General features: G+C 38.6%; 1 protein-coding gene across 2 annotated transcripts in view; it reads left to right on the forward strand.

The window, feature by feature from the left end:
• Positions 1-4,508, forward strand: part of CEP126 (centrosomal protein 126) — a 36,210-nt gene extending 31,702 nt beyond the window's left edge. Inside the window, exons 8-11 of one of the 2 annotated variants that reach the window (XM_053971848.1) lie at positions 143-230; positions 760-969; positions 2,989-3,052; positions 4,156-4,508. In XM_053971848.1, the coding sequence (XP_053827823.1) occupies positions 143-230; positions 760-969; positions 2,989-3,052; position 4,156 (363 nt within the window). In that variant the 3' untranslated portion in view covers positions 4,157-4,508. Of the gene's footprint in view, positions 1-142; positions 231-759; positions 970-2,988; positions 3,054-4,155 lie in introns of those variants that run through there. The other variant, XM_053971847.1, reaches the window with a different exon arrangement.
• The last annotated feature ends 21,724 nt before the right edge of the window (positions 4,509-26,232 follow it).

Here is a 26,232-nt window from a genome sequence, read left to right on the forward strand (position 1 = left end):
AATACTTTTTTTTCACTTGAAAACATTTAGTAATACAATATTAAATATTAATATTAAAAAATTAAAACATGTTCAGAGGATAGTATAGTTACTTTAAATTATACTTAAAATACTCTTACAATATTCATTATTCATTATTCAGAATTCATTATGTGCTGTCCAGCTGAGTCCCATTCAATCTGCATTTGATCCAGTACAAAAGATGAAAAACATCTCTAAATCTGAGGAAGGTATAGTAACACAATTCACTTCAGTTCTTTGTTATACATAAAGTAGAATGACAGAATATACCCACTGTGTAACATGGCTTGTGTCTTTTGGCATCAGTGATTCTAAGTAAGAAAGGGTAATTCTATACAGCATTTTTTTCCTGTAATAAAAAGATATAGCATCATATAGCATGATATTAATGATTTTATAAATGCATTACAACATATATTCCATTTTCATTCAATTCCTGGGGTTTTTTTTAATTTTATATGTCACATATAACTGTATGATGTGGACAGGTATTGCTTGCTATCATTACATATTTCCAAACTCATTAGTACCTACTCTGATGCCATTTGTAAGATGCATTAGTGTCCTTAATTATTTCATTTTCTAAGATATCATGTTTCTTGATTTTCCCACCTTTTTCTTCTTTTAAAGTCAATTTTGTGTGTTTCACAGACCTATGGTTATGAAAATGAGTAGTTAATTTAAATGTTTATTCAAATGCGCCCTTCTCATTTGAAGATCTCCCTGTAATCTCTTCAGTTTCAGAAAGCACTGCTCAGTTTCTAGTGGCAGAAAAACTAGCAAGTACACCAGTTGCAGAGGGTGAAATCCTAGCAGCCATGGACCGTGTGAAGCCAGCCAGACAGCTCTCATTGCTTAAAAGGGCTCTGTGTCCAAGCAGGAGTACCCTTTCCATAGAAGAACAGAAGATTTTCCAGTCTCTGGATTGTCTGAATCAAAAGCTACAAAGTAAGTTGGATAATAAATATAATCCTACATCAATTGATTAAATAACTTTATATTTTGTTACCATAGATTTTTGGGATTAAAAACAGGAATCTTGTAACAGAAATATTTTCTGTTGTTGTTGTTGTTGTTGTTTACTAAATGTAACAAACAGTGTATCAAAATCAGGAAACCCTTTTTTGAGTCAATTAAATTAATTTTAAATAATGATGACTTTGTCTTGGTAAAAAATAATTCTAAATGTGATGGGAGGACATCTTCAGAAACTGGCTCAACCTAACTGTAGATGTTGTTTGTAAGAGATGTTTGTCAAAATTGTTCCTTCAAGGTGCATCACGTGCATCAGCCTCATTTGGAAATCTGTTCCAAAGCTTATCCATCTTAATTGTTTTGCAATTATTTTTGCAAATTATTGCCCTCTATGTCATATACTTTTGCAAATGCATCCCTTTATAATGAATGGCTTTTCATTTTCTTACTTCCAGTATTTTAGAATGTTCCTCTTCTCTGTGAATTCTGGAAGGCTAGAAATAATGAGATCTGACATTGCTGCAGATAAATCTAAATGTTTAAGTGAATATTTCTTGTGCAATAATTTTAAAAATGTCAGACTTACCTAAGTGTTCTCTAACTTGTTCTTCCTTTATGCCATGTGGATTTCTTACCTGCTTTATACTGGTGCTCTTTATATGAACTCCCCAATCACAGCTTCCATTTTCCTGAAGAATGTGGAGGAAAAGTCTGTACTTTTTCTTAATAATTTTTTCCCCAGTGATTAATTAGCTAACACTTTCATTAGTCATCCTATGATATTACAGTTGAAGAACAAACTTACTTCTTGAGTCTCTTGCTACTTTGGGATTTGCTTTGACTGATGTGATTATACAGGTCTTCTATTAAAAATTCACATTAGTTTGGCATAGTTTCGGTATTTTGTGTGCTCCATCCTGTACTTGAAATCAGTGGGGACCTTATGACTTAGTCTCTTCTGCTTGGCTGCTTGGCTTTTTATATGATTGGAACAACTGCTTGCCATTTGTGCTCTACATGGAATTGCCAGCTCTCCTGAATTTTACATTTTCCTTGCACTTTTTTCATATAAAATTTTACACGCCAATTATTTGAGTTTATTAGAATGTGCTTGCTTAAAGTCCATTAATTTCACTTTACTATTCTACTACTATTCCTTCTGGACTGCACCATTTATGGTCAGGTTACTCAAGTTTACCTCCTTATTGACTGGAATCAAACTAAACCAGGGCTTATTAAACTTCTGCACACTATCCATATATTTCTACATTACGTGGTAATTAATGAGGAAAAAGGCTTCAGTTTCCAATAGGAAAAGGAAAACTGTAAGAAAAGTACATAGCAATATGGAAGAAACAGTGTAAGAATCATAGGAATTAACAGATTGCAAATGAAGTAACTGTGAAAGTTAGTGTAATACATATGTATCTCAGAAATTTAATTAGCTTGCCTAATTATTTGGGGATTAAAATTGTTAATAGGAAGCTGGGAAATTTTACAGGTAGACTTACATGTAAGTACTTGTAAGTAAGTAAGGTAAGTAAGGTAGGTATTTACACATCATACAAGTACATTGCTTTTCTAAACTCTTATCTTTTTGCATCCCTTCTTTTGGCTTTGTTTTCACATGTTACCAAATTAAAAAAACATGTAGCTTTGTATTGGTCTTTTTAATGATTAGCAGTCAATCACTAGCCAATCTACATTTGGAATATTTGTTGCTGGAGAGTAGATGGGATTCTTTTCTCTAACTTTAGATGTCTTTATTGGTACTAAATTTTTTGTTCATATACTATTTAGATGCAAATTTTTAAACTAGAGGTATGGCCTATACTTCAGCAGCTGTTGGTAGGGGAAATAAAACCAGTGCTATTAAATTACATTCCCACAATCTTCAGAAAGTTTTGAGTTAAATATTTGACTGTGAATCTTATTTTTATTGAAGTATTTTGTTTATTTAATACTCATTGTATACTTTCATGCTTTTTTCAGATGTTCAAAAAGCCATTACCAGAAACCCATTTGCTTCACATGTTTTGCAGATAAGCAACCCTTAGTAAGTATTTAATTTAAATGTGTTCAGCTTTAATTTCTACAAACTAACCTTATGGCTTATTTTATTGTAAAAATATAATTGAAAATACTGATATGAATCTGTTCAGCTGGCTTGCCCTATTTTCTGTTTATGTAAAACAAGCCCAAACAAACATGAGCTTTATATTACTGTAAACAGGCTTTAACAATTTATGAGACTCTGAAAAGACCATGGTGCGTGCATCTGCACCTTTCTTCTTGTGAATCTCAGTAATAGGTGTGACTTGGAATCTCAGCTTCCTTTCTTCTGCCTCCTGTCTTACAAATTTAGTTGTTTATGGCTAAACAACTTGTAAATTTTGGGTTTTTTCTGTGCAATTACCTTTATTGGATCTAAGTGTGTTTTAATAATGCATTTTTTCTCTGGTCTTTCATGGTCTGTCCCACATTAAAAAAGAAAAAAAGGAAACAAAGTTGCTCTCCTCACCAATACATTCCCCTGGCTTTCAGTAGACAGAATTCTTTCTTGGCTGACTGGTCTGTGACAAAGCTTTCTCCCACTAATACATCTATGGGATTCTTGTTTCTTGAATAAGAAACAAACAGTAGATATTGCTCAAGCTGTCCAGTCTCTGGAACTTTAAGTTCTCTGATGGACATTTAAGACCCTTCTTTCACTACAAGTATATACTTACACATTGAAACAGGTGTCCAGCTATAGATATACATTCAAATCTCAGCCACTGGTTTGGAATTCTTCTTGATGATAAGAATGAACTGTCATACAAGTACCCAGCTGCAGAAAAAGTACAGATGAATGAGATTTCATCAAATCTGCTGGGAGAAACAATGGGATTTTAAATTTTTACTTCACCCAGAGAAAACCTGTTTCAGCTCTCCTTGTTTCAGAACACCCAGATAAAACATGGATATTTACTTAGTAATTTCTGTGAAGGACCTTGTACTCTGTAATACCAACCTCTAAATCCAGATGAAGGTATGTAGTTGTTTATAGAATGGAAAACAGATCACATGATACCATCAAATGATGTTTCTTGAATGTTCTACATAATCACATTTCTGTTTATATACATGCATATCTCATTGTATTCTGTTTTATTATAGAGTATTCAGCAATGCATGTCCTCCCCTTGGGTGAGCCCTGCAATAGCCTCACAGCAGTACCAGAGTACCTCCAGCTGGCAACCCACTGCAATTGTACAGCAGACATTGACATCATCTGCTACAGGATCTTGTGGCTTTATGTACTTTATATTCAGTATGTACAATATTTGACAATACAAAATTACCAACAAAATTAAGAAGAAGGCAGAAACTCAAATAATTAATGTCAATTGACTGGTAAGCATTTTTAGGATAACTAAGTCTATTTTATTCTGCACTTTATTGTAAAATCAATTTTAAAAACCCAACTGAATTGTTATGCCAGATCTAGATTAAAGGCCTTTTGTTAACCAGCACGATACCTAAATCTGTGAAGTTAGTTAATTGCTAAGAAATGGTGAATATTTAACTTCTTCTTTTTCACTTCCTCTGCTGTTTTGATAAAAAGTAGACAAGCATTCATAGAATCGTAACATCACAGAATCATTTCAGTTGGAAGATCATTGAGTTCAACCTGACACCGCCATGTTTGCCACTAAACCAAGTACCCAGGTGCCACATCCACATCTCTTTTTTTTTTAAATGAGCAGAATCCATCAACAAATTTAGGCTTTAATGAACTGCAGGAAACAATAAAAAGAATTTACAAAATCTCTCAATTTATAACTCCGTATTAGATGCCTGATTTTCTGTTCATACCTACACAATAACAATTGTAGGGTTTCTCTTGGGGATTAAGCACTCCTCCTGTTCTTCCACCACCGCACAGAGTGCTACTGCTAGTCTTTGAAACAAAGTGTGTGGAATCTTAGAAGAGCCTTATTTCAGGAATGGACTCAGTGCCATAAGAGTGCAACCACAGGAACATCTCCCCCCATTTAGAGACTGGTATTCTATAAATGGAATGCATCTTCCCAAAAGAAGCTCTTAAATGATAATTTGGAAAAAGTATTTTAAAAACTTGGTTGTTCCCCATCATACCAAGATCATCATATCATTGTCTTTAAAAAGAGCTGCCATTGCTTAGGAAGGACTCAACTGTAGGAAAAAGAGAAGAGGAAAAGAAGCCCATTGTAGCAATGGACAGTTTCTCAGGGTTTAGAGCTACCTGCTGGTGCCTTGTGTCATCCAAAACTAAGGTGAACTACATATAGCAAATAGCAGCTCATATTTTACAAAGAAGGTTTAGGGAAAGATTGATTTTTTTCAAGAAAATATTTTGAAGAATGGAATAATAAATAATAAATAACCTTTCTCCCTACCTAGGCATTACAACATCTTTGAAGGAAAAATCTGGCTTAAAAGGGCTGAGTTCAGTCTGGAGACTGTTAAGATAAACTGTATTTAAACATCAAAATTGTAGAAACTTGTTTTCTTATGACCACTATTCCCATCTGTTCTGACAGTTCTACCAGAAAAGGGAAACTATAGCTGAAGTCAACATGCCTAAAGGATTTTGGTGTTTGTCAGTACTTACTTGGTCTTTGGTGCTCAAATAAATGTAGAATTCCCAGCAAAAGGCATGAAACAAACTAACAAGGAGCATTTTGACTTGGAACTCAAAATTGGTTTGCCCTGAAATACTGAGCCCTTACATCTCTGTTTGTCAGCAGTCCCCTGTGACATTCCAGTATGGTTAGGATTTCATATTTAAATAGGGGGGGAAGTTTTCCCTACAGAGATTAACAGAGAGGAAAGCAAATAATCCAAATACCAGAGGCCATGGTAGTGGCTAGTCAGCAAGCCAGAGCAGCAGCTTAACCAGGTTTCTACTCCTGGGTGGCAGTTTAGGTGGCAAAAGTAAAGCCCATGAGTCAACTTCTTCAATTACCTAAAGGCATTCTTTCAAAAGCAGGTGTCTGCATTTACATTTCCAGGAAAATAATTTCAAATTAGTTTTTTTATTTAGCATTACAAGCTTCAACTCAAAGGTAATAACCTTGTTTCTGAGGTCGCTTTGGCTCTTATGACAATAGTGAAATATAATTTTTGTTTAGGTGTCTAAACAGGGTGACTCTTGGGCATCAGGAATGTGCAAACTCAGGGGCAGCAGTTGGATTCTGAGCACTTGTGAAAAGCCAGAGCAGAGCCTCATGAGGGTGTCATTGACAAACAGCCTCTCGAGCCCAGACATGGCCAGGAGAAGGCCAGGGTTAGAAGAAATGGGCTGAAGTTAACACAACCTTTATGCCCCATCAGGGCTTAACAGGGCGTGAAAGCACCCCTACCCTGCCAAGGTCTGCCTTTTTCTCCATTACCTGTGTAGCAACCTGCGATGCTGTCAGGAAGAAAATTATCTACCTCTGTATCTGGGAGGGCACCACAGCAAATAGCCACCATCTACTGCAGCACCTGCTGGAGTCCAGTGAGACAGGGACTGGCTGGGCTGCAGCTGGAGCTGCCACAGCGGCCTGGGAGTTCTGAACAAGGCTCTGGTTCTCCTTTCTCTTCTGGAACTTTCTTCCAGCCAGGGTCATTAGACAGCAGGTCTTCGCCTATGCTCATTGATAAGGTCTTGGTGGTGGCAAGAGCTGCAGTGATAATGGGTGGGAAGAGGGGACTGGGAGAAGTCAGAGACCCTCCTCCTCCAGCCACTGCTCCCGGTCAATTTGCTTTCATGGGAAAAAAGTATTTTCTTTAGCTACCATATTCACAGGTTAAAAGAACTGCAGCCCTGTGAAGGGCCTTTGCAGAACTACTACTGACACCTGTAAATGATGTTTCAAGAATTTTGAGCACGCTGTTTTGCAGCCAAAATAGGCACAAGTGTTTGGGGACAGCTAATGTGTGTGTAAAATTGCAGCAGTGAACACTACTGTGCCATACAACAACAGGCTGCTAGGAGGGTACATCAAAGCATTTGAGACCAAAAGGCTACCTCAAAATATGCATTTGCCTGTGTTAGGCCAGTATAGAGTACACAAGTCTTGAGTTGTGTGGCAGCATCTTTGCTAAAGCCCCTGCAGGGAGGAGAGCCTGACTAATAGTGTCAAATTCTGCAGACACAACAGGAATGACAATGCACAGCACAAAAGAAACCAGAAACACGTGGGCAGAGTGCCATCTAAAACATGGCCGGTGGTGTGTGGGAATGACCAGACTTACTTATCACCAAATACACTAAAACACATCTGCTCCATCCAGTAGACAGAAGGTGTCATATCCTTTTTTCATCCTCATCATAATATTCATAATCATTTGGCTCATAATGATTCCTTCTCTAATACCATTGCTTTTATAAGAGAGAATTCACCCAAACTGAATTTGACCCCCTATAACTAGAGATGACTCCACAGTATTTTTTGAATTGTATTTCAAATCATAGCTACACAATTCCTTCAATACTGAATATAAATCCCAAACCAGCAACAATGGTGGCAGTGATCCAGGGTGACCGAAGTGTCTGTGGGTGACTCAAATCTACATATAAAGTTTCTATTATTGTATATATAAATTTTATTCTTTTTTTTGTGAAGGAAGCAATTGTTTAACATTTTTATTTAGTCTGTATCCAGTAGTTTGTGCTCTTTCAGAGAAACAAAAACAAAAAAGAAAAAAAGAAGGAAATAAAAATGGAAAGGAGAAAGGAAAATAAACAAAAAAAGAGGAAAGGAAAGGAGAAAGGAAAGGAGAAAAGAAAGGAGAAAGGGACTCTAAAAGATGCTGAATCTCTTGAAGATTGTGCCATCCTGCAGTTAGGTAAAAATGCCAGTAGAATGGACAACTGTTATTGAATGATCATTGAAGTGTTGTGCTATTAAGCAAACTGAAAAGGTGAAAACATATATTTCTAAAAAAGGAAATGCTGCTGAAATAATTAATATTCAGAGTTTTCATCAAAGGAAAAAAAACACTAAAGTTCAGATATTTCTGTTTATATTTAAAAGTTTGACTTTTCACTTCAAAATAAGGTTTTGAGACTAGCTTAATAAGATTAGTCAAAAGCTATATGAAGTGTTTCATTTCAGGCCCACTTAAATATTTGGTAATTTCTTGCCTGTGGCAATTATTTCCCTTTCTGATTTCTCAGTTTGGCCATCTAATAAAAAGCAAAACTTACACAATCTATTCAAGTGGTCTGAACCCTGTTCTCAGCTGTAGGCAAAGGGTTTGGCACCGGGAAACATGGCCTTCAGAGGTCATTAGGTCAGAGTGCTGGTGTTATTCTCTCGTGGTTATTCACATTGCAGCATTGATTTCTGTGTTGTCCAGTCAGCCCATGCCCACAGTCTCCCTTTGGAGAACAGAGCTATGTAGGGATATGGGGGGCAGGATGATATTTACACTGACCTTTCATGATATTGTTCTTAACAGCAGGCAGAACTAAGGAGACAAAACACAGGGTGCTAAGGTGAACCTCTTTCCCTTCCTGTAGAGTGAGTCCTACCAAAAAGAACAGGTGACTTGGCTGGCAGGTTGTGCATTTAGGTTAATTGTTTAACAACCTACATTTGATGTAGCTAATGAGTGAGCTTGGGATTTCCTAGACAGCTTCTAAGCCACTAAAAAATTAGTAAGTCTTTCCCCATTTTCTTGGATTGTTAGAAAGCTGAATGAAAATGTGAAAGCAATTATGTCCTTCAGATCTCTTCAAATGACTGTACCATCCACACCCTCTAAGTCTTCTCTCTGACTCTCTGACGAAGTCCTTCTGTCTGTCTGAGATTGTCAGAGGGGATTGTTCCTTCTTTCTGAAGCAGAATGTGCTGTAAGGTCTCCTGGGATGGCAGAGGCTTCGTGCGCACAATGCACCTTTGCTGACAGAACTAAACCTTCCAACTCAAGGATCTTATTACACATATGTGTTTGTTTTATAGAGGGAGACAGATATATAGGGTATGCATAAACAAATTTGTTTTCTTAGTAATGAGCACTGCTTCTGACAGTGCTTTTTTCTTTTGTTTTTAGACTACAGGATGTGGCACACTATAATGCATGCCTCTGTGCTGTTGGTGCAAAAATACCCTGCTGCAGGCAGGGGTATTTGTCTTCTTTCAAGAGGGGGTTGTAGACCAAATATGGCCCAGGCCTGTTTGATAGTTCTCTCGTAAATGAAATGATGACAATCCTCTTATGACTAGGAAACATTCCAGAGCCAGAGTGTAGGGTTACACAATGGTACAGTGTCTTGCCCCTGATTTATAATTTGAGAAGCAGATTGTGTTCAGACAGAATGTGAGTTGAACAATGAGGTTTCTAGTCCTGATCTCATTAACAGAGATTTATACCAAGAGGCTATTGTATCTTGTTCTTTTGCTTTGCCATGCCAGCAAACATTCATAAGGTTATTTAAAAAAGAAAGCTTCTGTCACACACTTAGGTCAGAAAGTTCTCAGGAAAATAGCCAGTCACATACAGAGTGGTATAAATCTGCATTTAGCTAAGGCTTATGTTTCTGGCCTTAATAAGTCTCAGAATGATTACTTGAAACATCATACTCAAGCTTATTACATGTAAAGATTTCTGGAGACATGCCTTAAAATGCCTTTTCACATATTTATGTTTGTTCATGGTTGAGTCACTCTAAAATAGCTTAATATTTGCAAATAATCCATAATCAACAAAAGAACATTCTTCCAGTGCAGAAGAACCAACAGAAGGTGAAATAACAATAACATCTTGAGAGCTACTTTCCTTCCTGCTCCCCCAGAGCCTCTATGCTGGGAACCTGCTCTTTGTCAACAGCTGAGCAGTCATTGTGCATCCAGAAGAAGATGTACAGCACATTAATTAATACTTCAGTAACGCTGCCAGGCAATTTGGCCTGATCACCAGTAGAAAGAAAATGGAGGTTCTTTTCCACACTCACCATGCTAGAAAATAGACTGACCTGTCTCTATGTGTTCACAACGCAGCTCTGAAGCCTGCAGACCAATTCTGCTCAGAGAACCTCAGCAGGAGGCTGTCTCGGAGTGTCACAGCAAGACATGAAGTCATGCAGAGCACAGCAAAATCCAGCATGGCTCTTAGGAGATTAAAGGGCACTGTATCTGGAATACAGGAGGCATCTGGCTTCAAAGTGCCATACAGCTGTCATCACCACTTTCTCATACTCATGTGAAACATGGACAGCTTATCATTATCACGGTATGTGACTTCCCAATTTCACCTGCACTGACTACTGTGCTGTTGCTGGTATAAATAAACACACAGCACTATTAGCCTGTTATTCAAGGTCCTGTCAAATATCAAGTGCTGTAGCAATACTCTCGTGAGCTATGTTCTCCCAGACAGCTGATGCACATGTCAGATAAGAGGCCCCTCAACCCCAAATTTGATGACCAGTTTCCACATATTAAGCACCCAAGTGTAGGTGAGGAGACAGGGCAGCAGAAACATGTCAGGCAAACCTTCAGATGGTAGCCAGCTCCATGTCACAGAAAACTGCTGCTAAATAGTATCTCCTGTTTTAAAGAACATGGATTGGCCAGACTGAATGTAGAGAAACACTCTGCAGTACAGGGGCACAGAGGATAGTGGATGTTGTACAGATTGACAGCACACCTTTGGTGTGTTCAGTTTGTGCTGTGACAATAGGACCCATTAAAGGCACAAGAGCTGAGTCTTTGCATGTTGAATGAACAGCAACAGTCGTCCTTAAATCCTGTGATGGAACTGTAGCTAGATCTTCCATTTGATCTCTTCTGCCTGAACTGCCAGTAGAGTTTAAAATAAATTATACAGTGTCCTGTCATCAACTCCTCACCTCAGTGTTACAGAAGAGTTGCACAGAATTTTTCACCTTAATTTTTCCAACATATTTGAAATGGATTCAGGTGATCTTTGCTTCCTATCCTGTACCTTTTCTCTTTGGTAAGTCTGGGGAAATAGGAACATGTTGCTCACTTTTTTCTGTGCCTTTCAATGTTTTGCATGTTTTTCCAGAAGAGTTCAGACTGTACTGCAATAGCAGCTTGTCTGTCTTGCTAATGACTTGCCACTGAATGCCAGACGGGCCAAATTTGAAATAATTAGGATAGGAATAAATGACATTTTCTAAGCAATATATGAATGATAAGCTTTAACTAACTTTGGCAGTCTTCTGCTTAATCCATACCTTTTTTCCTTTGGCTGAATGCTTGGTATTAAGTGATAGAAAAAGGTGAACTTTTCCTTCTTTTTTTTTTCCTCCAAATGTTTTAACTATTCTTTATCTCCCACAAAAGCCACACTTCTCATCAATCATACTTTCTAGAAAAAAAGTTTTCCTTTCCAATTTTCCTATCCAAGTGTAATTGATTTCTAGCACTTATGCATACTTTATTATGAAGAGCTTTATTACGAAGAGACAATCCTGACAGTTTGTTTTATTCCAGTTATTAAAGCCCTGTCAAAGGGCAATGATCTGACAAGGCAGTGCTTAAAGCAATGAATCCTATGTTAAATCTTCACAACAAAAAAAAAAGTTTTCAGTTGCCTTCTATGTTTACTTTCTTAGTCTCATTGCCATTCACACCCAATGCAGTGCTTACAGCAGGATCATCCAGCCTCCCCTCTGAAAACTGCCCTTTCCATGTTTCTGGGGACCTAGCACCAGAGTAAGAAAAGCAAGGCTGAGGTCAAGCAGGAGAACTCCAGGAGAAGGCTTCTTTCCTCAGCTTTGGAAACAAGCTCCACAGTGAGTCTTCTTAAATCATATTTTGTATTCACACATTCAGTCAATATGAAAAGACACATGTTATTAGATCCCCATACTTTGATTTTGAAAAAAGGTAAACTTGACAGTAAGGGTCCTACTGGTAAGAGCAAACCATTATGGCAAACTCATTGTCTGAGGATTAGATCCCTACACAATAGGCTACTAGCTCCTCCACCCCTTACCTTGCTCTGAAATGTGTGTTCCACATTAGCTGCATTCGTTACATGTACTCTGTGGGTACCTCATTTTTCAGAGCACTCAGGGACAAGTAGATTTGGAGTCTCAAATGCCTTGAACCAATGACTGATGCCCAGGTAGTCTGTTAACTCAAGTTAGTAGCATTTCTGTTCATGGATGAGAACCAAACTTTGCATATGGATTAGGTACTGGACCTGTGTCCTTACCTTATGTATCCTCTTAAGGTACATGCATATCATTCTGAATTTTCCAGAGGCTAATACCCTTTGGAGAACTAAATCATTAGCCCTGGCTTCTAGTCACTCTAAGATAGATAGATATACCAATAGTATAGCAGTTGTGCTGCCTCATTATCTCAATGAATTAGGACAGAGAAGAGGAATATAAAATACTTCTTCAACCCTGTTGAGGTTACATTCTACTATAAATGAATATCTGTGTCCTGAGTCTGTCTCCTGCTTTTGCAATGGTCCAACCACATGGTCCAATCTCGGTGCCATTGAACCTTATTAGGTCCCTTGCTCACAAGCTCTGATAGCTCATGTTAAAATCACAGAGTCATTTAGGTTAAAAAAAAAACCCCTTAAGATTCCTGAATCAAACCATTGAGTCACTTAAGGGGTCACAGACCCAATCTGTCCATCCTCACATTCTCTGGAGATTTGCATCCTCATGGCTCAGCTGTACTTCATAGCCCCAAAACATGTTAACAAACACCCAGGGCTGGGACCTGAGATACCTCAGGGCTATGACTCATGAGCCTTGTCATGGACAGCACTGGAAGTAAAACAAGTGTTTTCCAGGCTATCCTCAAAGGCTGTTACATAGGGGACATTCAAAGAAGAAATAATTGGTTAGAAAATATGTACTTGCAAAAGAGAGACCCCCTGTATGCTCTCAGTACTCACTCACCTTTCCTGTTTTCAGGGATCTGGTAGATGTTTTATGCTCTTCTGGCCATGAGTGCATGACAGGAAAGGAGAGGAATGGCACTATAACAATAAACACTACACAGGGACCATTTCCAACACGGAAACTGCTCCTGGCACTGCACAGTTGCTACACAGATACATAAATGCTGGCTACATAGATTAATACCTCTGGGGATTTATGATTGCATCTAAAATACTAAAATGTTCCTGTTTTCTTCTCAGTTTAGGCCTATTTTTTTTTCTCTGTTTGTGTCATTAAATCCACTGCCGTATCAATACCTAAGGAAAATGGTTGCAAGGCCAGAAGTTTCTGGATCCAAGCTTTGGCAGGCTGCAAAGGAGAAGAAGAAAGGGAAAGGAGTTTCAAACTCAGCTAACTATGGCATTACCACTCCCAGGAGACCCTGCAGCAAGGTACAAAGCTTGCCAAAAGCCATTTGGGTACACATGGTAATTTGAACAGCAAGGTCTCCTGAACTGTCTCCAGCACAGCTGTGGTCTAAACGTATTACTTTATTGACCATATAGGTCCAATGCAACTGTCCTTTGTGCATATGAGTTGGAGAGAGCATATTGCCCCTAGTTTTGTTTTACTTTTTATCAGAACTTGTAGCAGACTCAGTCTCATCTCTTCTTTCACCTAAGAATGCTGTGGGGTGCATGTAATTTGAGAGATTCTGTAAAAATATCAGAGAATCAAAGAATCATGGAATAGTTTGGATTGGAAGGAGCCTTAAAGACCACCTAGCTCCAAACCTCCTGCCATGGGCAGGAAACCTTCCACTAGACCAGGTTACTCAGAGCCCTATTCCAAGTGGCATTTGACACTTCCAGGAATGGGGAGTCCACAACAGCTCTGGACAACCTGTGCAAATGCCTCACGACCATCACAGTAGAGAATATTTTTCTTAATGTTTAATCTAAACATTGCGCTCCTTCAGCTTAAGGCCATTTATTTTTTTCTTATGGCTGCCTATGGCTGCATAGCCTTGTGATAAGTTCCTCTCCAGACAGCTTCTAAGTCTCCATAGTTTTGCATTATAACAACCCAAATGAAAAGAACATCATCAGGATAAGCTTTGCCTGAATATCATACAGAAAATTGTGCTGAAATTGTTTTGGGAGTGGCTCATTTCCATTCCTCATCCAATATAAAAAAATGTTGAGACCAGTTCTAAGTTGTTCTGAATCTGCCATTAATGAAGGAACAGAGACCCCACACAAAAGAAAAACATCCTTTCAACCCAACACCAGCACAGCATGAAGAAAGTCAGTACCATCTTCCCGCAGAACACCTAATGGCTCTATTTTCTGAGATCCTGTAATCTGCGCTCAGTTTTTCCAAGAGAGCTAACTATTAAAATTCTTTCATCTATCTTTTCAAGTGACCTTTGTTGGCTAGTAGGATTTGCACAAACAGGCAGCTCCACCAAAACGTATTGCAAGTTTCCTATTGGTCATACCAAAGGTTGGTAAATTAAACTATATGCAAGACAAAATCTCTTGATTTAAAGTTTCGATGAAGGAGATTATCATGAGACACTATATCCAATTTGTGTAAGTATGATTATATTCTAAAACAGTCAGATAAAATAGATCAGACCCCATTTGGGGAGTCAGATGTTCCTACTAATTCAGCACGCTAATAGCTCAGAATCTATTACTCATGGGTTTTTTAAACATTGAGGATGTATACCACATGGAGGGGAGCATTATGAAAGCTACTTTTCAATATTTTTATATTATTATATCAAGATATGTAATAAGTATTATAGTGTATATATACTGAATTGTATATATCTATTATTATATGTTGCTAAAAATATTGCACGTTTATATGGGGTCTTCTGCAAAATGGGAAGCCAAGGAAAAGCTTGAGTTGTGTTACTTACTGCATGGAGCTAGGAATATAGAAAACATGGGAGGAGATTACTTTTCTTTTGAATGTAGAAGCAAGATGATTCTGAAAAGTGGGACTATTCTCTGCAAAATACTTTAATTTGGATTTTGTGCTATTGATAAAAATACAAATTCAAAACAAATATGTTGCAATTAAATCCTTATCAGAAGTGCTTATTTTATTCTATTTTTCTTCTTAATTTTGAAATGAGAGAAGGTGAAATAAAGTATTCAATATATTGAGATGAATAATTATTCATACAACATTATAATAGTCCAAGTTAGGGACAGAGTCCAAAGTTCCTACTCATTTTAATGGAAATTATGTGCCCACATTTTTTGGAAAGATTTTAAAATCTCAGGTATGATTTATTAACCAAGCACAAAAGCATTTAAATGACACTCAAAAAGAGCAATAAATGCACAGAGTACATCGCAGTAAATTGAGGTGAATCCAATAATCCAATGACAATGCTTTTGTTCAGTTTCTGAATACCAAAGTATAAATCCTTTCTAGAAATTTTGCAGAAAACACTTTAAAAGACAATATAATTCTCAAAATCATACAGATTTTCTCAGTCAAAATTCTTGTTCAGTGATACATAGCTGTCAGCTACATTACCCTTCTCCTGAGAGCTGACAACAAACACACAGATTTGTGGCAGCCCTGAACAGTCCTATCAATTTAGCCTGCATACAACATCTGGCCCATAATTAATACAGCATTTTAAAATCCTTCTGGTACTATAAAATGCAAGATATATTAAATCAAATGAGTCTAAAAGTTACTGGGGTTTTTTTGTTTGTTTCTTCTGGAGAAGAAAAAATATGAAAGGTTAGAGAAGACAGAGTTATTGACATATTTTAAAAAGCCAGAGTACTAAATTTGACATATCTGCCAATTCCTCAGATCTCTTTTGTCCTTAATAAGACAGTGCTCACACATTGGCCTGTGGGGTATCAGATGGCCCTTTTGTGCTTATTCATTTCCTATAAAGAACGCGACTCCTGTGGCTGCTCGTGTTTCCTTTGGCAGCTGAGAAGCCGGAGATTTACCACACTGTAAATCTGCAGCTGTAGCAGAGCCCAGGTCCCACCAGGTCCATGGTCACTGTGTTTGCTGTGTGCTGAGGAGGGCCCCCAAGCAGCCCCCCTTCCCCAGGCCATCACGTGTCACCTACACCCCACTGAGGTCTGCGCTCCAACCCTTCACTGCCTGACCACCATGGTGGGACTGCACATGAGCAAAAGCTATGCCTTGATATATCTAGATGCCTACTTCTGCTGTGTATGGATTTATTCAGAAAGGGTGAATAAAATGTAACAAATAATTGTATGGCACTATTGTAGACTGAGGAATTAGAAGCTATGTATATCTCCTGTAAATGTGAGGAAATTATGTATGAGAATATTGCCAAGTGCTTCCTTTATAACAAGGAGAGAAACAAGCAATTTTAAGGTATGATCCACCTGTTCCTATATATCTGAAATAAGTCAGATGAATCATTCCCTAAAAATATTTATTTGTTTCTAATGACTTGAAAGAGAGGTTACAGATGAGCTCAGCCATAAGCACTGGGTAGAAGTTAGGTGACATGCATGCCATTGGAGGCAGACTCGGAAGTGGTCTACTGACTTCTATCACTTTCTCTCTTGGCATATTGTGCTGTTTTTAAAAAAACTAGATATCAAGCTGAGATGACCAAATTTGGCTATAAAAGGACATATAACATGCAAACATGATGATCACCAGTACATATGCACCTGTGGCATATCTTGGGCCAAACTGAACACCTTCCTATAGACAAAACTTTGTTCACTCGTAGCCAATTCTCCTTCATTCAAGTAATTTAAGTGTTGGAATTCCAAAAGTAAATGAGAAATTGTGTTGTCAAACCTAAAACGAGAAAATTTGAGATATCTGCATCCTAATTCCTGATATGTCCAATGCAACTGGGACACTGGGTGCTCAGAAGATAAACTGGCTCTGCATGGATCAGTTTGGATGTCTTTGTCAGTAAATAAAATATATCAGAGACAATTCTCTGGCCCCAAAAACAAGTGACACACTACAGCTTGCAACCACGCAGCTAAACTCTCCTTTCACCTAGAGCAGGTGGCTTTACTAATGTTGGATTGGGGAAGAGTCCCAGGACTGTGCCATCAGTTAAAGGGTACCTACATCAGTAGGTCACTGATGTAATGTTTAAACACATTCCCTCTAATCCCACATGTTTCCAGTGAAGCTATAAGAGGTAGTTTAAGAGTCTAATAAAATACACAGGCTCAGACATTCTGCCCAGTGAATGTGGATGACAGTTTCCGTCAGTCAGCCAGATGATAAATCTGTGTGCCTAGGACATGGTTTAACCTCCACAAAGATAATCTGGCAGTAAGCAGATAATCTGGTGCAGTAAGGGACAATTGGCTGTATTTTCAATATCATATCACCTTGTGAGCATATCAAGGGAAATCAATATATTGCAGTAGCATGTTCAATATTTACTATTGGTGGAGTTTTAACATTACACCTTCCTAGTCTCTAGACTCAAGCTTTCAAGGCAGAGTTTTCAATATTACCTAAATAATTTTTCCAATTCAACCCAACCAACTCCACTACAAAAGTTTGAGTTACTCTAGATGGAAGATTAAACACAAAGGAAAAATGTTATTTCGAATTTAGTAAACGCAAAGTACATCTATACTATCTTGTTGGTATCTGCTGGATTTTTGTGCCTGTTATCTCCTGATTGTTCATGCTACTTGAGTGTTAGTTCACCCCCAAGCTTAAATCTGGAGAAAGGTTAGTTGTTTATGGTCTGGGAAGAACTAGGCAGAGAGGAGGAGATAGTGTGTGCCAGTGTCCCACCCCCACACTGCACGAAGATACAGTGTGAGTGTGACTCATGTTGGGTTTGGCTTCTCCCAGACTAACCAGTATTTCAGATGGCCTCACATCCTAAGCCACCCCTGGTGTTACACAACAAAAAGACATATCTGGCAGCCTGCAAAGCAGCTTCCCAATAGCAGCCCAGGGCAACATCTTAAAAGGACCACAGCAAATCAATGTCTCCATTGTTGAGAAGATTTCTAAGCAGCATTTTAATATTACACTGAGTGTCATAGCACAATCTGGTTTTATACAAACACTACTAGTGCTACTTTTATTTCACAGATCTATCTGTATGTCCATGTATATGCATATGAATTTTGTGTCCCAGCTGTATGTGTGTGTACATACATGCAGGAGGGGTAACCAACCCTTGGGTGCAGGCAGGCACAGCTGCCTAGGCTACACCACCGTACATGGGATCCTTGTAAGCCCAGCTTTCAACAGAATTCTTTGTGATTGCTGATTGCTGTGACAATGGTCTTGAGAAGCAGGTCTCTACTTTGCTTCTCCAGACATGAATATCCCTGAAATTCTCCAGGAGAAGCCTTCTTTCTAGGCTGTGACATGTACTCCTATACACTCACTGGAAGAGGCTTCCCAGGAAAGTGGTCACAGCACCAAGCCTGACAGAGCTCGAGAAGCATTTGGACATTGCTCTCAGGTACATGGTGTGATTCGTGGGAATGGTCCTGTGCAGGATAAGGAGTTGGTCAGATGGATGCATTATCACTGGTGCTCCAGTCTCTTGCTTATATGTTTTCACAACAACTGGATATTTTTTCTGTAGGGAATATCTATACTGCCAAACCAAAGGGGACCAGGTAATGAGCTCAGGCATTGACACTTAGTGTTACATGGCTTAATTCTTACTTCTTGACTCTGTTTTGGAGCCCTTCAGCTGTCACTCAGAGAAGCCAGTTTACAGGGAGCTGACCCTGTGGAGTGTGGACACAAGCCAGTCCAGTGCTATTCAGCTTCAAGGCTTGAATCAACTCAGCAGTATAAACACAGCCAAACAGTCTGTATGTTCAATGAGATGAAAAGGAGCAAACAATTCTGATTCCATTTAATGCCAATTTACGGCTCTTAACATTGCCTTTCCCACAAATCAAGCAGTTGTATTGTCTAGCTGAGGGCTTTTGTCCAATGACAGGATGAGAGTCTGAGAAATCTGTCTGTTCTGATAATGTTGCAGAGGGTGTTCACATTTACTATCAAGGCTTCACTAGGACATAGTCAACATGTTGATTTTGCTAAAATAAATGTCTGGAATAAAGGAAGACACTAAAAATAAACATGATCTTAGGAAGGGCATTCGCTTTATTTTTGCCCAGAGAGGAAGAGGTGTAGCTTGCCAGCCTTTTAGTTGGTTGCTAACCAAATAATGAACAGGAATTAGCTAATTCTGACTATGTTTTCGATTACCTTAGGGAACTTGATGCCAATGAGTTTAAAGTTTTTCTGTTAATATCTGAATACTTCTATGCAGGGACTACCTTACATATATATGATGACCTTCACTGCTCCAATGTAATCAAAATTCTTTTACAGATTCATACAATAGTTTGGGTTGCACATGACCTCTAAAGGTCATTGTGCTGGTTTTGGCTGAGATAGAGTGATTTTTTTTTCATAGTGGCTTGAATGGGGCTGTGCTTTGGATTTATGCTGAAAAGTCTGTTGATAATATAGAGATGTTTTCATCATAGCTGAGAAGGGATAATGGAGTCAAGGCCTTTTCTGCTCCTCACCCCATTCCACCAATGAGGATGCTCGGGGTACACAAGAGGTTGAGAGGACACAATCAGAACAGCTGACTCCAACTGCCCCGAGGGATATTCCAGACCACATGGCATCATGCTCAGTATGTAAAGTGGGGAGAAGAAAGAAAGAAGGGGTGGAATGTCAGAGTGAGGTTTGTCTTCACAAGTAACTGTTACACACAATGGGGCACTGCTTTTCTGGAGATGAATGAACACCTGCCTGTCCATGGCAAACAGTGAATTCCTTGTTTTGCTTTGCTTGTATGTGTGGCTTTTGCTTTTCATATTAAACTGCAATATTAAACTTTGTCTCAACCCATGAGTTTTCTCATTTGCATTCTTCTGATTCTCTCCCAATCCCACCAGGATGGGATGAGCAAGTGGCTGTGTGTTTCTCTGATTGGTTTTGTGACCATTTTTTTTGTTACCCACTCCAACCGGTCTACACCTTTCCTCTGCTGAGGACCACTAAGCTGGATGCAGCATTGCAGGAGGAGTTTCACAAGAACAGAGTAGAGGGGCAGAATCACCTCCCTCACCTTGCTGGCCACACTGCTTTGGATGCAGCCCAGAATATGACTGGCTTTTTTGGCTGCAAATGCACATTGCTGGGTCATTGCATGTGGCCTCGTTGACCTTTGTGAGGTTCATATGGACCCACTTCTTGAGCGTGTCAGTCTCTCTGGACAGAATCCCATTCCTTAGGCATGTCAACAATGCCACTCAATTTGGTATTATCTGCAAACTTGCTGGGGGTGTACTTGATCCTGCTATCTATATTACTGTCCCCCAGCAAGACAAGAGCCTGTGTGATACCTCCTGTAGCTGGAACAAAAAGGCTTCACCAATGGGCTTCCCTTGATGAGGCAAGCTGTAGGAGAGACCAGCCATGAGGTTTCCCTCTGTTGTCTCAGTATCTTGATTCTTACTGATAAGCTTTCAATCTGTTCATGGCTATTCTTCAGAGAGATGTCTTCCTGCTCGATCATACACACCCCTCTTGGTGTAGAGGGCAACCTCTTTGATCCTCTTTCCTTGCCTGTCTGTCCTAGACAGCCTGCAGCCATCAACAGCCACACTCCAGTCATGGGATTTGACCCACCAACTTTCAGTAATGGCAACAGCAATAGCATCTTAGAGCCTGATGATTTGCTAGAATTACAGTTCTCAGGATATTTGACATCAGAGATCTAATTGTCTGATGACAAATAAAAAGATACATCAGTATGAAAAATTGCTTCCTGAAATCCCTTGTTTATTCCTTGAACACTTGGATATTCTCTTAATAACTCTCAATGTGTTCTACATCTAACTTTAAAAAGTATGTTCTGTAAAATTTTGTATTAAGACTGTAAACCTAAGTATCCACAAAAAGTGATCATTTTGCATTTCAAGATATTAATGGATGAAGTTCTCTCACAAGCCTTTTGGAAAAATCATTGTATTTCTTTGTGCTTATGAAATAAGGAAATGCTTACAAGCTCTCTAGAAAATTAAGTAGCGCTTTCTGAAATGTATGGAGATCTCTAAATAGAATTGTGAAGTGTCAGATTGTGTACTATTCTGAGAGCATTTAATAGATTAAGCTCTGAAGGAAGTTATGGGTTTATTAAGAGCATGTTAACCTTTCCCTACTTACTGTGTCTTGGATACAGCTTGAAAACCCTTTACACCTCTCCTCCAGATTACAAACTCTTTTATTGTATGCACATGTCTGGCACGATTAGTCTATATTTTGGCAAGAACCTCTTGGTCTATTGTTATATAAATAATTTCTTTAAATGTTAGTTCTCTAAATGTTCTCTAAATGTCCCTTATGCATTTTTTTTTCCTAAGAGGGTCTTAATACCCAAACATTTACCACTCTAGTCTAAATATTCCTCAGCTGAACTACAACATGAATAGGAAGAGAATTGCAGCTTTAGAGAAAATGGCAATGATCCCATTGTTCCTGCTGTGAAGCCAGATTGTTCACTATAAATCATGCATCCCTCAGAAGAAAAACCTCACATCCGTCTGCCAGGACTTCTGATTATAAAGTTTGTAAGTTGAAAACTTTAGAATTGCTTCTTAGCTTGAGCTCTAGCAAGGGGAATTTTAATTTAGACATTGAAATACAGAAAGTATTAAAATCAAAAGCAAAATGTTGCCATTTCTCTTTCAAACTCATTGCTAAGGAATTAAAGCAGACTATTCATTCTTCATCATGTCATTTGAACAGAAAGGACAATTCAGTGTCTTTTGCAGGGGATGGAATGGATAGTTTGTGGCTCAATTTGGTTTCTTGCTATTCCAAGTAAAAGGTATATCTTCTTGGAAACATTTTAAGAAAGCATTTACATATTATTTTATTCAAAGGAAACAGTGCGGCATAAAACACAAGTGAGACTCTTCATTGGCTCATATCTTAGAGTGAGTTTGTCATTTCCCCATCGGGACAGTATTGTTTTAGTAACTGCGGAGACATGCACACTCGGTTTTAGTGACTGAGATGTACACACTCATTTGGAGAGCTAAGAGGATGCTCTTCTCATTCATAATGATCCTTTCAAAATGGAGTCAAAGAGAAGCCAAGATTGATGCTGATGTTGCAACTACACAGCATGATTTGTAAGACTCAAGGACTGAAAAGAGATGCAAACACCTTATGGGGAAGACAATATAAGGACAGATTCTAGAAGAATGTTCTGCACTTGCAAGAATACTATCCTGCTCTAGTTGCTGTGGATCAGCAGCAGCGTTTTTGTTCAATTTGCAGGTGCAAATTCATTCTCACCAGATAAATTACAGAAGCAAACTAGTCTACATATCCTTTTATCTTCTGGCATCTGTAGACAAAGTGATGAGCTCTCTGATTTGGTTTCCTGCTGGAGGACATACACAAGATTTAGGCCACACACTTCATGCCCATAAACAAGAGCTCCGCCTCTCCTTTCAGTCTTGAACCTGCATCTGGGGAGAGGAATTGCCTCCTTCAATGTGCATTCTAAAGCTCAGTGCTGTCAGAAGATTACTATTTAACACTATAAAGCAACCACACAGAAGCTTAGAATAGAAAGTAGGGAAGAAATACACCAGCTGATCCAGGAGAAGGAGTCTGCAAAGATAACATAGCAATCATATTCACTGATATGTTATTTTACTCTGTTGTGTAACTGTAAGTTCTGGAGAAGTAGGCTTGCATTATATAATCTCAATTTATGTGAATCAAAACCAAAACTCTGAATTCTCAATAAAAACCCTCCTAGTTTCCTGTGATCAAATAAACACTGCTTGGTAGAATAATAAGGACCTGGGTCTTCCCTGTTCTGTGAATTCAAGATAACTCTATTGTGCAAATAGATATGGATTCCTAAAATCTATATTGTTGTTCTCAGAGCCTAAAATTTCTAGCACTAATGTGAACTTCGGCCTTGCACTGAGGGAGAAGCCTGGACAAAAGGCTTTTTTTTAATGCATCTATCATAAGCTATGGTACCCAAGTTTTAGAATTTCAACTCTGCCCTGGGAGACTACACTGGGTTTTCCTGTCTCCTGGAAACCCTGTAGTCTTTTGCACACTGAAGAAAATTCCCAGAACCACCAACAGATTTTAATTAACCACAGAATTCCTGGAACTTAAACAAAAAGTTTACCTGTTTCCTGTTTCTTCCGTAGAAAATACAGAAATGTCAAGTTAAGTGACATTTTTGTTTTGACAACACCCATTTTCCTAAATTGACCCTCTGTTTGACTTCAGGCTGTGCTGCCTCAGTACTTTCAAAATAGATATCCTTGAAAGGCTACCCTCACTCTTCAATTATCCTGATTGCTACAGCCTGGCTCTTAGGTTAAGTAGAATAACAAGAACCTTTTGCTTCAGACATTTACATGGGTGCATTCTGTTCCCCTGTACTTATTATGCTTAGGTCCCTAGACATGTTTGTCTGTCCTAGAGTTGAATTTGTAGCGGTGAACTAGGACAGTCATAGCACCTGATGCTTAGCAAGGAACCCATTATTGCCAGGTGTCTGGAAGAATCTTTATCTCATAATGATCAAAATTGAGTCAAATTGCATGAAACATCTCTGCCTTTTCCATGGCAAGAGGTACTGGCATCACCTTGAGAAAAAAATGTCTTGGCTGATAATCTATTGGCTGCTGTAGAAATCATAATTGTGGAGGGAAACAGCAAGATAATTGGCTGGAAATTTTAAAAGGGAGAAAAATTTCCCCCAAAAAAACTTTTCCTGGTATTTTCTTTATTTTTATGGACAAGTCTAAAACAATCTTAAACTTGACTTCACAGAATATCTGTCCTAGACTTATCAGGATTCAAAGTGTAGACTTTCCTCTTTGATGTGACTTCCCAAGCTCAATTCAGTAAGCATTCCCTGAGGTGTCCTGGTAGAGAGAATCCTGCATAAAATAAGAGAGACAGTGTCACCCTTCTCCTTTCATCTGTGTGGATTTTACCCATAGGGGAAATGTGCATTCATGTATTGCCTTTTATAACCTCCAGATCAGAGGGCAGTATAGGACAGGTGTCCATCAGCCTCACTGTTGAAAGTGTCTGTTTGGATAGAAGTGCCATATTTGTTGAGCTGAAGAGTATGAAAAGGATCACAGAATTAGCAGCCAGAGTTTTTAATTGAAATCAGGGACACTTCAATTCAAGGGCATGCCTCAGTTCTCATTGTTCATATGGAAGTTGTCCTTTTGTAAGATACTGTTTCCTGCTGGATAGTTTAGGTATCTTTCTGCTTAGAGTGAGACTTTCCAAAGTGGCAACTCAGACATATAACTAAGAATCTGGTCACCTCAGCCCAACAGCATTACCTTCTCTGCCCTTTGTGGTCTAGTGTTAAATCACCTGCTTAGATTGCAGTAGAAGCTTGTGGTCACATTGGGAACTGACTTCAGTTCTGCAAAACCCAGAAGAAGCAAATTCACAGTGGAGCTCACCTTTTCCTCCCCTGTCTAGGAAGAATAGGATAGACTGGATTTCTCTATATGATTGAAAATAGCAAGAAAAAAATCTGCATAGGAATTTAGACCAGTTTAATGGTTTAAAATAAGTTCACAAGCAAATAAGGCATTTTATAAAGGTCAAAGAACAAATACTGCCGTTCAGCAAAAACCTCATAAATTCAGTAGGCAAATCCAAAACCAGAGTAGTTTCTCCACCCTTCCAGACTGGATCAGGGTTTAGATTGCCAGTCTCTCAGACAGCCTAGGTTAAGGTCCATGATTATGCAATGAAGGATGCTTGTCAGACAGAATGGAAGATGACATTTGGGTACCTTATTTTATAACACTTCATAAGCTTTGTTTAAACAGTATAAACAGCAGGCAAAGGAAAAAATTGCTTTTGCAATAAAAGCTATTTTTACGAAAGCAAAAGTCACATGATCTCTTACCCAGCTTTTAAGAGAGCAACAGAACTTGCTTTGCCTGTCAGCCCTGAAGAAAAGACTGAATTTAATGCCAAAACCAGAGGTCTTGATAGGGAACAGTGCTAAATTCTAAATCTCACATATTAATAGCTTCCCTCCCTGCCTTAGCCTCAGTGTCTGGAAGAGAAAAAACCCCACACAGTGAGGCTTAACCCTTCATAACTCCTGACTTTTACAGCAGCTGTGGACACCCTGATTTTTCACTAGGCAAAATTTTCAAAGTGAAATGTATTGATGGGTAGCTCACATACACAACACGTTCATATACATGTAGCAGGCAAATCAAGGTCTCTGTGGGTCCTAAATATCCTAACTTCAAACTATTTATGTCAAACTACATTTAGATTTGTCATGATCATCTCTCTCAGTGTAAAATCAATATTGCAGGCAAACCTTTGCTTGTTCATTGCTAACACATGCACCTCCAAAGTCACCTCAACAATATTATTGGTAAATATATCCTGTTGGATAACCACACACAGTTTCATTCTGTAATGGAGCTTTCCTTTTCCCTCTTTGAAACCTTTAATAAACTCCTCAAATGCAGCATTACACCCTGTAAAACCCTCAGTTACTGACTGAATTTTTTATTTGATACCTCAAAAATGGAAACCCTGTAAAGTCCCATTCAGTAAGAAGAAAATCAAGAAATATCAAGGTGAATAATTAATAGAATAAGCACTCAGGGAGTATACATTAGTCAACTGCTTAGAACCCATCTGTACTTCAGCAGTCTAACATAAAATATGCAAAAAATAAGGTGTTTAAATATAGGACTAACATTGTGTCCCCTTTTCAGAGAAGAAAAAGTGGTGAAGAGATAGTGGTGATATTTCTGCCCTCTCTTTGTAAGGACAATCAACAACTCCCTGGCTTTGGTGCACGAAGTGAGGGTCGTATGAGTGAGACCTGAAAGCCATGGCATAGAGAGCTGCAGAGGATGCAAAGAACCCTGAGGGTCAGTGTGGGTAAAAGGAACAAAGTAACCCAAGGCTGGGTACAATGTGAGAGAGTTGGGAGCAAGGGAGGGAGGGAGAAAGATGGGATCCTGTAGATTGCTGTAATTTGCTCATGGGGGAGAGGGGCTAAACTGAGATGTACAAAATACTGGTGGGAAGGTAATAGTCTTAGATGCTTTATTGAGAATATAGGTGGAGAGTAAGGTGTACAGAGCCAAGAGGGATAGTAAGTAATTTTACAATAGAAGAGACAGTTGTGCTTTCAATTTTGTTGTTCAGTTATGGAGCTTAGGATGTTTTGAGCTCACCTTATGGAGATTTATTCATCTCATCAACTGAATAAATGTTCACTCTAAGCA

Source organism: Vidua macroura, chromosome 2 (assembly GCF_024509145.1).
Source record: "Vidua macroura isolate BioBank_ID:100142 chromosome 2, ASM2450914v1, whole genome shotgun sequence".
Taxonomy (NCBI): Eukaryota; Metazoa; Chordata; class Aves; order Passeriformes; family Viduidae; genus Vidua; species Vidua macroura.